The following is a 16056-nucleotide window of genomic DNA, read 5'->3' as shown; positions in this document are numbered from 1 at the left end:
CACCACCACCACACATGGGGCATTTTTACCTGCTATGAGAATGAAGCACAAAATATTCCAAGTCAAATTCAATCATAAAAATGAAGTTTGTGGAATAATATGGCTCATATAGACAACTCAAACAAATCTACTTGCATAAAGCAATTCAATTTTAAAAATCTGAATCCAGAATATGAATTGTAGTCCTAATTGAACCATGGATAGGGTTTCCCTAGATCCAAACAACTATTCCCAGAATTCCCAACACTCAAATAACTGATAATTAAACCCTTAATTCCCAAGTAACTCTAAATTAAACTCTAAATCCATAACTGCCATATTTCATTCGGATAATGCACATTGCTTTTAAAAACTTCCTTGTTTGCTTATGAAACTAAGTTGTATTTTATTTTAATTTCTAAAATTATCAATAAGCCACCTGGCCATATTTGTTATTCAGGTTGTTACTGACCTCGATGGGAATTTTGTTGTACAAATTGGGAGCAGCGGGGAGGAAGGTTTGCAGGATGGTTCCTTTGATGATGCCACCTTCAACCGTCCTCAGGTATGAAGTTAAAAGACCAAAAACAAAAGGAAATACACAATTGAGCTTCTAGTGTATTTAGCTCTCACTTAATTGTAGCATCTTCCATTTTGTCGATATGAGATTGATATCACTCTAAAATTTTCTCCTTTTTTAACATATCATATTTCTATTGTTTTTGTTTCTCTAGGGCCTTGCTTATAATCCAAAGAAAAATATCCTTTATGTCGCAGACACCGAAAATCATGCTTTAAGGTACATGATAGCTTCAGATGCTGAAAACCATGTTTGATTTTCATTCTTGTTCCTCTCTATTTTATTTGCATCTGTGCTAACATAATGGATATTTAAATAGTTATTTGAATCATAGAAACATTTAAGAGATTCTTGCTTTGTGAACTGCCATGTCTACTTCAAAATATCAAAATTACTGATCTGCGCATAACTTCATTCTCAAAGAGTTTGAGTTTTTTTTTTGGTGTTTTCATTTGATAAAAGCAAAACTTTGGTGTAATACTCATATTAATGCGAGTTCAATGGGTCAATTTAGTAACTTCTACAGTAATGACTTGCTGTTCAATATCTGCACTGTTGTAAAGGGAAATTGATTTTGTTGATGAGAAAGTGCGTACTCTTGCTGGAAATGGGACAAAGGGGTCTGATTATATTGGAGGAGGAAAAGGAGACACACAGGTAGCAAAATTGATTATTTAATTTTTTTTAGAACGAAGAGCATCTGCAATGATAAATAGCTAGGAATTTAATATGATAACAAAGTTGAATTTCTTAATTTTTTAGCATTGTCTTTTCATTATATATTCCAATTCTGATTTGCTCCTTAAATGGACCACAAAGTTAGAATCCTCAGTTTTCCCCCTTTTTTCAGCTTCTTAATTCCCCTTGGGATGTCTGCTTTCATCCAATTGAAGAAAAAGTTTATATTGCCATGGCTGGCCAACATCAGATTTGGGAGCATGATATATTGGATGGAATTACGAGGGCATTTAGTGGAGATGGTTATGAAAGAAATTTAAATGGATCAAGGTATTCGTCAAACGAACCACATAATTTCAAACTTTATATTTACATTTAAGATTTTCTTCGGCGGACTCTATTATAGAGACCTTTGAATACCATAATGCTCGGATAATATGTTCTACTGTTTTACAGTCATTATGCAATATGCATATCTATCTGATATGATTTGATATCAAAATCATAATTCAAAAGTGATATTTCTGCATCAAATCTTGCATTGTCTGTTTGCTTCTCTAGCGAATATACACTCATATCTTTTCTTGCCTATATGTTGGGAAGCAAGTCCCACATTGTCTGCTTTATTGTCTTGGGTGTTGTTTACATACATGTTGGGCTACTCCTCTCATTGTTAATTGATTTTGAGATGGGAACTTAATATGGTATCAGAGCCCAAAAGATGCCTGTTCATCTTAGGTTAAAGATAACCTATAGTCTGGTTCAATAGGCTTTTGTGGAGGGGGATCCTAGGAAGTAAGTTTTACATCACCAACCTCATTATCTCGGGTGTGTGGTTTAAATACTCGTTGGACTATTTTTCTCATTGTCAATTAGTTTAGAGATGGAACGTTAACAATATCAACATGAATTCAAAAGTTTCCACAATGATTATTATACCTACTTGATCGTATAATTATTATATAAGGTGTTTGGAATGAATCTCTCAATTGGACCATTTTTTAGGAATTGGTAAATTGGACCAATTTAAGGGAATATGAAACTGGTGAAAAATTCGGGGATGCTCTTTAAAAAAAATGAGATGAGAAACTCAAACCTGAATTTTATCACCCTATTTTAAGGGGATAATTGACTGATTCTAATGTCAATGGTGACTTTATTATTAGTTCTTCTTAGACAGATATGTGTTTTTTTGCTTGGTTGAACCATGGTTTTTAAATTGTGAAGTCCAATTCATCCCATGTGTTCTGTTGTGAGTTTTCAGCTAGAAACTCTAAAAACTTATGATTAATATTTATTTGTTTTTTAAACTGAAATAGTTCTACAAGCACATCATTTGCACAACCTTCTGGTCTTTCATTGTCTCGAGGTAACATGTTGTGTTGACAATTCTCCCAAACTTCGATTTACATCAACTGTGATTTGTAGTAAAAATGTTTCACATGATTTTGCATGATAAGATCTAGCGGAGATCTACATAGCTGATAGTGAGAGTAGTTCCATTCGAGCCGTTAATCTGAAAACAGGAGGATCTCGGTTGCTAGCTGGTGGTGACCCAATATTCTCTGACAACTTGTTTAAGGTAGTTTCAGTATGACTTCAGAAGCTGATTATATAGTTTTCCGTCTTCATTTTTCACCTCTACTTTTTCTTCTATGATTAAATTTCATTATCAGAAATAGTTTAAATAGCCGACCTCATCTAGTGGGATTAAGACTTGGTTGCTGTTGTATAAGAAGCAATTTAATTACAGACCCATCATGTAGGTTCTACCGTTCCCTGACCCTGTGCTTAGCAGTAGCTTTATAGCACCTGGTTGCCCTTGCCTTTCTAGGAAGGGAAAAACATTTCAGTAAATGAGATTAGGAATGATACAAATGTTCTTCATTCTCCATAAACAGGGCTACACAAATGTTCAATCATATATTTATATTCTCTCTTTAAAATTCCTTTCTCCTGGTAACCTACATTTATGCTCTCTTTTTCAGTTTGGTGACCAAGATGGAATAGGCTCTGAAGTACTTTTCCAACATCCATTAGGGGTTGTGTGTACAAAGCATGGTGAAATTTATATCACAGATAGCTACAATCACAAGGTAAATAGTTCAGAACAAGTTACATTTGAGATTGTTATGGCTCTTGCATGCACAATATATCTTAGAGAAAACACCAATGGGAAAAATCTATTGTATATTACAGACTATAAAACTTAAGAATGGACTTTTTATGTTAGCATATTTGACTTGTTCCTTTTGTCAAGTCTTCACAACATTTTCCAGTTTTCTGAGTTTTCGCTGTAGTTTCAAACACTTCTCTCATTCTTAATTATTGTTCTAGTATTGCAAGGATTGACTGGTCAATCTGCAAGTTGCTATTAGGACTTAGGAATCAATATTTCATGTGCATTTGCAGGTTTTAAACTTTAAATATCAAATACCTAGAGTAACGTTTTGATGTGAAAATATGACCTACTCTTGATTTAATTCTTAAATTTCTAGTAAAAATATGAATTTTTTCATCAAACTTATCTCTCGGAGGTGTAGTAGCCTACAGTTTATAACTACATTAGAATGACACAAAATTATTAATTGGCTGGCCAGGCTTTAGCTCCCATAACCTGAGAAACTAACTTTTTTCTGTTATATTTCGATATTTCAGATCAAGAAGTTTGACCCAACTAGTAAAAGAGTTAGCACCATTGCAGGGACAGGAAAAGCTGGTTTCAAGGATGGGACAGCTGTGACAGCTCAGGTTGGTAAAACATGATGTGCCCTTATCTACCAAAATCATCTCCTAGTTTGAAACATATAACTTTCATTTTATATCCTCTTTTTAAATGGTTAAATTAATGATTTTAATGAAACAATTTTGGTGGCTTCACATATAGATATAATGCATAGGTTTGCATTTACACAGGCTGATCAAGCGCTATAAATGACAAGTTTCTAAAAAATAGCAACCAATTCTCCTAGGTTTTGGAATATCTGATGCACTCGTGTCAGTGTTATTCTTCTGCAAGTTGTTTATTTACCATAGGGATTTAAAGAGAATCACCATAAAAATATTGATGTTGTTTAATGATATTTAATAATAGTTATGCTATCTTCATATATGTCGCAGGCATTGATGGATTTATTCTGTTTATGTGGTTTACTTGCTTTTTGTTAGTTGTGTTTTCTCTTGGTTTCTTCTAGAATGATATCTTATTTTAAAAAAATACAAGGCGAGCAACCTTACCGTTGCACCTAGGCTCATCCTCTAGAAAGGTATCTTATTTTATGTAAAAAATTAAAAGGGTACATGTGGTGAAAGCTATGCTAGTTAAGATTGCAAAACTGACTGAGTTGGATCGTATATGTCATTCCCCATGATGTAGAAAAAATCTAAATATTTAAATGGCCACGCAAATAAGTGTCAGCAGAATGAAGTAAAACAAATGAAGTCTTTCTTACCTAATAGCCACAGATATATGTTAACATATTTATCAATGCTCTTGCAGCTTTCTGAACCATCAGGAATTGTTGAAGGGGACAATGGTACTGCTCTTTTATCTGCAATTAATTCAATACATAAATGTTAATGAATTGAAGAGATCATCCAAACTTATTATCTATATAGGATTGATATCAAGTGAGAACTCTGTTATTGTGAGAGGTCAAAGGAGCAAATCTTTATCATTGGATTTTAGTTGAATAGTTAATATTGAAATATAAATGCATGTGACCTATGTAAGTGGTCATTAGACCATTCAATACCTTTTAGTTTTGATTATCCATGTATGGTTGTACATTCAAGATTTGTTCCTTTGATCTCAAAATACACACTCCTATCATATATATATATATAGAGAGAGAGGGAGGAGTCAATATTGACCAATGTACCGTTCATGTATGGTCATGATTGGAACTTCAAGCCATATGACTTTTTTAAGTGGTCATATGATTTTTAAGTAACTTTCAATCATAAGCATCCATGTGAGATTGAATGGTCCAGATTTTCTCTTCTCACCTCTCAAAATAAGGCAATACTCACATGATACACCCTACATTCACTGCCTTAATTCACCACATGGGAAATTGTATGACCTGTGATTGCTGAGGCAGGGTTACTGCCTACCCATTGTTCCCGGCACTTAATCAACAATCAAGCCTTAATCCACTAGGTGGGGTCGGCTACAAGGATAGAATGTCGTCATAATGCTCTATCATAAATCATTGTTACCTGCACTTATACTGAGTTATTTGCATGACAGAAATGTCAAGTGAGCATTACTAAAATCTTGAACTTTTTAACCAGAAAAAATGGTGAACTCTTTCACAAAGAATGAGCGTTATTAAAATCTAGACCAGTAGTCCTTTGTAGTCTCTCTGCATGACTAGTTTATCGACATTTTTCTCATGTTATACACAACTTCTGTCTCTTAATTGAAAACAGACTTAACTGTACTGTATAAATTTCCTACCTTGACACCATTTCTGGCCTTTCCTATCCCACCCTTCTCACAAACTCCATTTGATTAAGCTTGAAGTACAAAGTAGTACATTTTTAAAACATTGTTTTTAAGTATTTTATTAAGAAAGTGGCTCTAAATCTTTACATAGGTCATGCTGTTTATATCCTGTTATATTTCTGCTGGCTATATGTTGGCCAGGTTGTTGCTGTTTTGAAACTTTCATAACAAATATCCATCGCTAAGTTACAATGGCACAGGGGAATTAAACCCTAATACCTCCATTACAATCTCACAATTATAAATACATAAAGTACAGTTGGCATAATTATCACCCCCTTATGCATAACTATGACATGCATAAACTTACTTTTTGTTGTACAAGTAGATATCTTGTAAACGGATTTTGCAGATGTTCATCCAATTCTTGTGTAAAATGAGCTTAAGCTTGGGAATACAATTTTTGTTTCATTTTCAGGGAGACTATTCATAGCCGACACAAACAACAGCTTAATTCGATATCTAGATTTGAACAATGATGAATATGCACTCAGTACCTTAGAGCTTAAAGGTTTTCAGCCTCCTAAACCAAAATTGAGATCTTTTAAACGTCTCAGGAGACGAACATCAGCTGACACTGAAACCATTAACATCGATGCCATTTCATCCAATGAGGGAAACCTGTCTATTGAAATATCATTACCAAATGAGTATCATTTCTCGAAGGTCCTCACCATCCTCCTCTCTTTTAAACACTTGCTGTAATTCAATTCTTTGCATACAACTAGACTAAATATTTCTTTGAATACTGCCCAAAAATTCCATTGCAGGAAGCACGCAGTAGATTTAGTGTTGATATTGAGCCTGAAGATGCTGTGAATATTGATCTCCTAGATGGATTCCTTAATCCAGAAGGATCTGCGACCCTTCACTTTAAGAGATCCTCTAACTCTGCTTCAATGGCAAGAATTAATATTAAGGTATGCCTCATTATAGAAACTGGGACTTGTGTCTAAACTAAAATAGTTTGCTTCAAGCTTCCAAATCTTTTCTTAAGTGTCAAACTCAAATCTTTATTTGAATTTAATGTATGTGTGACAAAACGAGCAAGAAAAAGTTAATATCAGAAATATGGATAGAAGCTTTAGCAGTTGCTGATTCTAATGTTGAGGGGCTTAATTATCTAGTTCCAAGCCTCACATTAATTTTTTGGCTGTACTATGCTGTTGTGATTATAAACCGAAAAAATATTATATCCTCCCACAACTTCCTACTACATATCTTCTATTACTAAATAAAGAAAACATTGAATGCTTCATATATTCCAACAAAATTGGACATGCTGCATTTAATACTTTCTTATTCAGTATTAGGAAGACTTGTAGGAGATATTTATAGGAGGGTATAACAAAACTTATAAATCCATCTCATATAGCTGTTGATTGTAATGGACAAACCCTAAGAGCATCAATGAATAAAATATATATAATTCACTCCTTTGCAGGTTTACTATTGCAAGGAAGATGAGGTTTGTTTGTATCAATCATTGCTGTTTGAGGTCCCTTTCCGAGAGGGAGCTCCTAACTCTACCAAAGCGGACGTCACCCTTGCACATTTTGTGAAGCCAAAAACTTTAACCAGCAGCTCACTGCGGCCAGTTGCCCTGTGATACTGTAATCCAGGTTTTATTTTGAGCACCCTTTCTATTTCTTGCTCATTTTTGCAACAGATAATGGGTCCTGTTAATCAGTACTAAAAAGTATTTATTCGGAAACTACATGCAACATATTCCAAGAACAGCTTACTTCTTTTCATTACATAAGTTAGCATTCCCCAATCCCCATATAGATAATAAGTATAGGACATAATAAAGAATTATAAATTCTTGGTAAGTATAAAATAGGGCAAGACAAAATTACATTATTTAACTACTAATTCCCTTCATAGTAGTATAGATGATTGCTTGGTGGATAAGCAAGGAATGCATTGGCTTCCAAGGCAGCACCGGTTCACGTTTTATTCATATTATGATGCTAGGATGGTGAATAATAGAACATACATATTGTTTCATTCATTATTCCTAGGTGATGCACATAAGTAGATCAGCCACCTATGCAAGCAAGTGAAGCAATTCAATAGTTTGTAGAAACAGCCATGTTTGGTAGAAGGGTTATACTAATATTTAACAATAGTGTAGCTCATTAGTTTCACCAAATCCCAAGTTAGACCTCTGGCTAACAAATGTGTTGTACTTTGGTGTAAAGCAGGACTTAGTGGGTTTATTCCTATGCTTGATCATCATCTCTATATTGAGTTATTGACAGACAAGAAAATATTCTGCTTATTAAGATTATAATAAATAATAATTAGATGTAGAATATCCTGTTCATAACCCTATTCTTTTTACACATCTAATACATTTTATAAACTGTCAAAAACACTAGATAAAAATTTAGCTGAAGCAAAATTTGAGAATTGATAATTCTGTAAGGGATGAATATTCTTCTTTGTTGTTGACTTAGAAGGTTGCATTACATGTATCATTATTGGAGCGAATCCATTATTGTCAGATACTATTAATTTAATTCATCGCATTCTAATTGGAAACTATTTGCGGATCAAAAAAAAAAGTGGGTAACCTTTTGGTTACCTAATCCAGATTAAAATGCAGAGTAAATAACCTTTTTGTATCCAATTGTGCTTCCTCTTTGGGTATTCTGAGAAGAGACATGGCAAATGAATTTCTGCACCATTGTCATGGTCAAACATTCATAATCATGTGACAAAAACCTTATTTTTGTCCATCAATAATGTGTCCATTTTCAGTTTGTTCAGATGAATATTTGCAATGCTCTTTGTTGATTAAAATCAGTATCAATTTAATACCTTTTGAGGTAAACTGAAGGTAATTTTCAGTTGTAAAAGGAATATCTTCATGATACAAAAGAAAGGATTAAATTGATGTATCTGTTGATTGGTGAAGCATGACGAGTTCAATAAAAAATGTACATAATGGTGATACTGAGTATATTGAATATTTAAAACCACTAAGTTTAGACTAGTAACGAGTAATTTTTGATAATTTTCATTTTGTCAAAGTTCAAAACTCATTACCATCAATTCCTAGAAGAGATTAGACAATAAAGCATGTCTCTTTCAAAGAGGCAAAGTTCCCTAGCATGTTTATGTGAGACTGATCTGATCTTTACAGCTTCATTTCCAATTTTCTATCATCACCTAAGCTTTCTTTATTCTTTTTTGTAACACAATATAATATAGAGTAAATTACACTGACCCCTGAGTTTTAGTGAAATTACACAAATTACCCATCATTTTTTCTATAGCTACACAAACATCCCCTAGTTTTTTATACTTTCATTCCATTGACCACACCTGCATAAGAAATAAGTGTAATCTTTTAAACAAAAAATGTGATAAATGTAATTAAGTTAAACAAAACATGATATATTGGGTAGTTAAGTCCAAATAATATACAAATCAATGTATTTTATTGTTTTTTGTTACAAAATGCATCAACAATTCTAAAGAAATATTGTTTAAATCGCTCTTATAATATAGTGTAATGAACCAAAAATAATAAAGAGATATTGACTCATATTTTATTTGGACTTATCTCTATAATATATCATGTTTTGTTCAACTTAATTGCATTTATCACATTTTTTGTTTAAAAGATCACACTTATTTCTTATGCAGGGGTGATCTGTGTAATGAAAGTATAAAAATGATTGGAGGTTTGTTAGGTGTAAAAAAGTGAAGGGTAGTTTGTATAATTTCACTCAATATAATATACTCTAATATAGTATAATCTCATGGAAGCTAAAGGAGCAGTTGAGCTAGGTCGGGGCTAAGATGAAGGTGTGAATCAATAATGTAGGATCATGTACACGATATTCTCAGGACTTTAGAGATGTGAACAATTACGATGGAACCTAGCCACAACGTGAGAGGTGAGTCCAAAGGGGCATCTTTTTTTATAAAAAAAACTAAAGATTTTTGGTCCTTAAAATTTTGTTTTTATATTTAACAAATTGATGCCGGGAAAAATAATAATTCAAACTAGTATTTATATATCATGAATATAAATTAAAATAGTTAGTGTTAGGGTCATCAAAATATTAAAATAGTTAATTTGATTAACATTTGATAATTTAAGAGATTATTTTAGGGTTTTTAAATTTGAGTTTAAAATCTATGCATTGACTCTGTAAATTTTTTACACTGTCAGCATATTATCCACCGCTGACTTGTAATATTTTTGTTTCAAAGTCAATGATAGCTAACATATGAATGATGGATATTTGCTGACAGTGTAAAAAACACTTACACTGTCAGTGTATATATATTAAATCATTTAAATTTTTAGGAACCGAATTAATACATATAAATTGTTTGAAGGATCAAACTACATATTCAAAACTAAATGGGGACATAGGTGACAGGAACTGCGATGAAAACAACAACCACTTCTTAGTTTGAGTATGCTGATGATGGTATTTGCTTAGCTTGCTTCCCTTAGAGTCATCCATTTCGACCTAGTGAGAAAGAAGAATAGGGATTCTTTCCATTAATGGAGAGATAAGTACTTCACTTTCTTCATATTTTTAATGACAAATATATTACTTTGTTATATTTAGAAGGATATATATGTCATTACATGTTAAATTTTCTTTAGTTTTTTAAGGACTTGCCTCTCCATTAATGTAGATGATCCATATTCGAGAAAGAAACATCGTATATTGTGGCTTGTTGTTAGAAAATGGACACAATATAGTAGCCGGGTCCTTTATACCCTTTATATTGTTGTGTTAGAATTGAGTCTTCATTTTACTAATGATGTTTACTTTTTAAGTTGTCAAGGAGATATCGTTTGGGTCAAATGATGTTAGTGTTGGAGGTGATTATGATGAAGTTGAAGTGTTGTGATAGAGTGGTGTTAGGTTATTTTATTGAAGTTATGGAATGCACTCTAAAGTTGAAGAGTTTAATAGATTAGTAATATTTCATGAAAATTATTTAGTGTTTGTGAATGTTTACATATCTTTTAGTTTGCCATGCACTCAAATTTATATATAAAAGCATTTTAAGAGAAAGAGAAAAAGAAAAGAATAACACTAGATCACTTAAGTAGAAGACAAAAACATGACACCCAATAAATATACCAAGTGGAGTCACGGAGAGAGAAAAGAGAACACATATATTATGTAGAGAAGGAAGAAGAAATGAACTTGCATAATAGTCTTCAAAGATTAAACAATATCGATAATATTCCTATTTATGGACAACTAGAAATGATTTTTAATGCTATTACGGTTTCATTTTATATTTATTTATTGATATCAAGGAAGTGTTTCTTGTCATGACCTGGTTGTTGACTAATCGTCATTTACATAACTTATGAAGATGTGAAATGCAATTCTCATCTCTCCCAAATAATTCAGAGCGTTTTCTTCTAGACGTATATTTGATGAATATGAGTATAGCCTTATGTGAGTCATGGGATGTTGCCTCTAAACGCATAATGGCCATGGTTATGAACTACTCTACATTGTTTGCATGCAGGGTTGTAAAATTTGGAAGTATCCACCTTATAGTAGTTTTAATGTTGGTTTTCTGACTAGACCTTAATATACTTTGATAAAGACCTATACTTTTAGGTGTGTGAATAGCCATAGGTTCTCAATAAATTCAATCTTTTCAAAATTTATCTCCTAAGTTAATCGTCTCAGCCTCAATATTTTTTACTATGTCCTTTCCTCAAGACAAGCTCAAGATGCTAACTCAATGACCTAATATCAATGGAAAAAGCCCTAAACATTACTACACTTTCAAGTATGTGTTTAGCCATAGCCTCTCAACCAACTCCATTGTTCATCCTTAACCACAAAGAGAACTTAAGAATATCTATCTTTTATAAAGCAAAGTATTTCATAAGGTATTATCTCCAATCACAAACAAACCCAAGAGCATATTTTATTCTTTTCTCAAATTACTAATTCTCATATGCTCTTATTTTTTATTCTTTATATACTAGTTACTATTTTTCCTAATCATACAAATTAATTATTTTTTCATTCTAACACTTAATACTTAATTCTAATTCCTATATAAAAATTTTCATACCCCTCACAACAACTTATGACTTTCTCATGTCCACTTAAACCCTAATTTCAAATATATATATATATATTTCATATCAACACAACAATTAAAACCATAAAAATTGTAATTTTAATATTTTCAAAATTACAAGTTTTCCACAAACATACAAAAATATACAATAACAACAAGCTATAAAAATTAACCAAAATAAGCAATCAAACATTTAGAATATAGGCATATAAAACAATGATCAAATTTGCATAAATACTCGCATGTATTTGTTGGGTTTATTCAAGTGTGAAGTCCCACATTGGATATGCGGGGAGGAATGAAAAAGTTTATAAGAAGGAAAAGCCCATAGAACTAATGTCTTAAGGTTTTGGTTTAAGACGTGAAATCCCACATTAAATGATTTTATAGGCATTAGAGAACTTGAGTGAAATACTCTAAGACCCCAATGGTCATCTCCTTTACCTTAACCGCTTTATCTTATAATTTTAATATTGATGCACCATCATGAACATCACAGGTAACATCCACTTGAGCCATGCATCACACTGATCAACTGATGACCTAACCACCACCAATTTAAAAAGATCCAAAACACTTTAATATATCATTAAAAGAGACATAAAAACAAGATTTACCTTTCTAAAAACCAATTTCATCTCCTTTAAAATAAATATTAAAGTAAGACAAAATTTACCTAATAATAAATAAAGGAACAAATAAACAATATTTTCACCTAAAATAAAGATGAAATATCATAATAATTGACAATATGTGATTGGGTGCGGTAGAACATGTATGCCCAACAAGAGATGGATTAAAGTTTCCCATATGTATACTTTTTTATTTATACGAATAAGATAAGTAGAGGTCATTTGTATGTAAGACAAAGATAGAGTGTGAACATTAGGTAAATGAAAACATATATGTAGAGAGATAGAACATCCGTGAGATATTTAAAAAAGTATGCAACCATTTAATAAATGTAATTGGGGTAGTAGGATAAGCACATCTAGGTGTAAGGGATTAGATATTTAAAAAAATAATGCGTTAAAGCAAAATGAAGATAAGATCATCAATATATCTATGTATAAATAAGGATTGTTAGGATAACTCACAATAAAAAAAAAATATAAATAATAAAAACTATGTGGTGGAATCATATATAACATTATTAAAAAACAAATAATAACTTAAAAAAAGTATTCCTTAATATTGACATGTATTTAAATATAATTATTTAATAACCTCTCAAGATGATATCATCCAATGGGCTAGTACCTCTTATTATGGTAAACAATTACAAATTCAAACATACATATTTCTAGCAAGTAAAAACATATAAAACTCTATACATTGTCAAGAAAATATTTAGGACTCTTAACTGGATACAATTTTTTATGGGAGTTTCCTAATCTACAAGACTCTTCGGGCTTCCAAAAACTTGAATGAAATAGATAAGGATTGTTAGGATAACCCACAATCAGAAAGTAAATAAAAATATATAAATAAAAAAACTATGTGGTGAAATTATATATAATATTATTAAAAATAAATAATAACTTAAGTAATGCGTTAAACATGTGACATATTTATGTAATATATCTGGTAGGTATACATTATAAGAATATATGTATTATAAAGTTTAGGCAACATAAGAAATGTTGCTATACTGTGGAAATATATACATATAATAGGATAAGAGTTGTACAGTTGATGATAAAAGGATAAAAGTGTTAAAAAGAATAGAAGGTAAGGTAAATATATCAGAGTTAGGAATAAGTGTTGTTACTATACCTTGTAATAATTATAAATGACAAGAAATAATATTTACTAGCTGAGTCACGACCAAGTTATTCTCTTTAAGACGTTTCGTGACACTGTTCAAAATGTATAATCAGATTATCAACCACGCCGTCCCCTGGATAAAACAGTATCTGTTATCGAATTCTTACTGCACTATAAGAACCGATCTCGAATACACCCACCACAATATGGCTAACAATGCTAATTCTCGAAATACCAACAATATGACTACCCGTGCCAATTCTCTTACCACGATACTGACTACTAGTGTCAATTCTCGAAATGCCCACAATTTGGCTACTCGTGCCAATTTTTTCCCCTCAATACTGACTACCAGTATCAGTTCTCGAAATTCCCACAATTTGGCTGCATATGCCAATTCTTAGTGTCACAAAAAGAAAGGGGGAGAAGTTTGCCGGAAATGTATCGGCGGAAAATATGAGGGAGAAATAAAAAGTTGAATGAAAGCACATTCAACTTGGGGCAAGTTATAATGAAGGAAGAAAACTTCTATTTATAACATGAGATTTTTTTTTTCATGTTCCTCATCTCTCCAATGTGTGGGACTTGAGACTTGTTTTTTTTTTATTCAAAACTTTTCTTCTATGTGGGACTTAGGAATTTTTTAGATTTCACACCCAAAAGTTCTCACTAATGATTTTCAAAAAATCATGTTCCAACAATAAGTGATGAAACGAACAAAAAGATAATATGATTAATATATTTCATGATAAAAGTTATTCTAACAAAAGTATTCAAATTGAAATTAAAATGAAAATAATGCTAGCTAAATAAATTATATAGGAGATATTACTCACTAAATAGTTATGAAAAATATTAAACTTATAATTTTTTTTAATGCGAATTCTCATAAGTACAACTAAAATTATGAATAATTTAATAATTTTATGTTGGGCTTATAGTTTATTTTAAATCTTATGTTTGAAATAAAACTCATTTTTAGAAGATATAGATTTACTTAGTTGTGTGATACTCGATAAAATAACTCATTTAAAATAAATAAAATATCATAAGTTATTGAATAATCTTTCAAAGGTCATAATACTCATCTAAAAAATCTTAAGATAATTGTACAAAGATAAATACAACCTTTCCACTTACATAAAAAAGCAGAAAATTGTGGATATACCTGATCAAATATAAGATAAATCTCAAATAAATAATAATACATTCAATTTACATATTTGACATTAATTGGATCAAACCCTTAGCCTATGATTAAGAATTTTTACACAACACACCTATCGGAGGAGTCTGCCCTTCATACGGCGCCCCGAGTTTGTACAAATGTCTTACGATGTTTTTAGGAGTAAGTTCATCTTCATGCAACTGATAATTCATTTGTCCATGTTCAGCCCAATCAACAAATCGTAAGATCTCCTCAATAATTATTATAATTGGATTATAGAACCTTTCATCAGTCAATACAATTGAGTCATAGACCCTCTTAACAATCGAAACAATTAGACTATATAGACCTCCTCTCAACTATCAATTTAATTGTATCTTAGCTCCCCATCAATAATATTTCGTTAATAATAATTGCATTATCTCCCTCAAGGGCAAATAAACAAATGTATGAAATATAAATAGAATTTACATATTACCCAAACCATTCAATATATTAATTAGATTTACTTTTATAAAAACATAAATACACATAAGTGTGAACTTATGTTCATATATTGACAACATACACTTTATACGCGACTTTAGGAATATGTAACTTGGTTCCACATTTGTATGTTTCTCCATATACATATATTTCGGGTATAGTTAGACCTCTGCTTTAAAAAAATATCTATATTATCCATAATCAAACGAGTGTACTCACTATTTTGCAAAGCAAGCTAGGATATTGCGGGAGGAACCAAGACACATGGGGTACTGAGAACCTTAATTGTGATCTCTCTATTATTATGGGGTGGTGTTCTCTTATCAATATTATTGTTGGTGCAGCGGAAGTGATTATTGCGCAGCATTGGTAAAAAACAATCAAATAAAGGCATAGAATAAATAGAACAGAAGAAACAAGAAAATTTGTTAACGGGGTTCGGCCAATTGCGCCTACGTCCCCGGGAGCGCTGAGCGGCTACCAAAATATTATTAGAGAATGAGGATTACAAACCCTAGCACACTCATGGGCCTACCTGCCCATGGGGTGTTCCTATTTGGTGCTTATATATGATACACATTATAACAAGAGACTTGAGTCCAATATGTAACATTGATATTCTACTCTATTCTAATACTGGGCAATGTAGGACTTCATATAATAATATATTTCAAACAATCCCAACAATCTCCACCTTGATTGAAATAAACAAATATCTCGCTCCTTAGGAAATCTACACAATAATCTCCACCATAGCGAATATATGACTCCTCCTCGTTTAATGTCTAATTCTCT

At 31.7% G+C, this 16056-nt stretch overlaps 1 protein-coding gene across 4 annotated transcripts in view; it reads left to right on the top strand.

The window, feature by feature from the left end:
• LOC109332174 (NHL repeat-containing protein 2) overlaps positions 1-7503 on the top strand; it is a 15630-nt gene extending 8127 nt beyond the window's left edge. For 2 of the 4 annotated variants that reach the window (XM_019567055.1, XM_019567046.1), the window contains 12 exons: positions 440-544; positions 714-778; positions 1123-1216; positions 1410-1567; positions 2557-2606; positions 2698-2819; positions 3226-3333; positions 3896-3988; positions 4737-4773; positions 6166-6413; positions 6518-6667; positions 7192-7503. In XM_019567055.1, coding sequence (XP_019422600.1) covers positions 440-544; positions 714-778; positions 1123-1216; positions 1410-1567; positions 2557-2606; positions 2698-2819; positions 3226-3333; positions 3896-3988; positions 4737-4773; positions 6166-6413; positions 6518-6667; positions 7192-7356 — 1395 coding nt within the window. In that variant the 3' untranslated portion in view covers positions 7357-7503. Of the gene's footprint in view, positions 1-439; positions 545-713; positions 779-1122; positions 1217-1409; positions 1568-2556; positions 2607-2697; positions 2820-3225; positions 3334-3895; positions 3989-4153; positions 4185-4736; positions 4774-6165; positions 6414-6517; positions 6668-7191 lie in introns of those variants that run through there. The other 2 variants (XM_019567073.1, XM_019567065.1) reach the window with 2 other exon arrangements.

The sequence above is a fragment of the Lupinus angustifolius genome, chromosome LG02 (assembly GCF_001865875.1).
Source record: "Lupinus angustifolius cultivar Tanjil chromosome LG02, LupAngTanjil_v1.0, whole genome shotgun sequence".
Classification (NCBI taxonomy): Eukaryota; Viridiplantae; Streptophyta; class Magnoliopsida; order Fabales; family Fabaceae; genus Lupinus; species Lupinus angustifolius.
The sequence above is the reverse complement of the archived record's forward strand: the minus strand, read 5'-3'. Positions and strand labels throughout refer to the sequence as shown.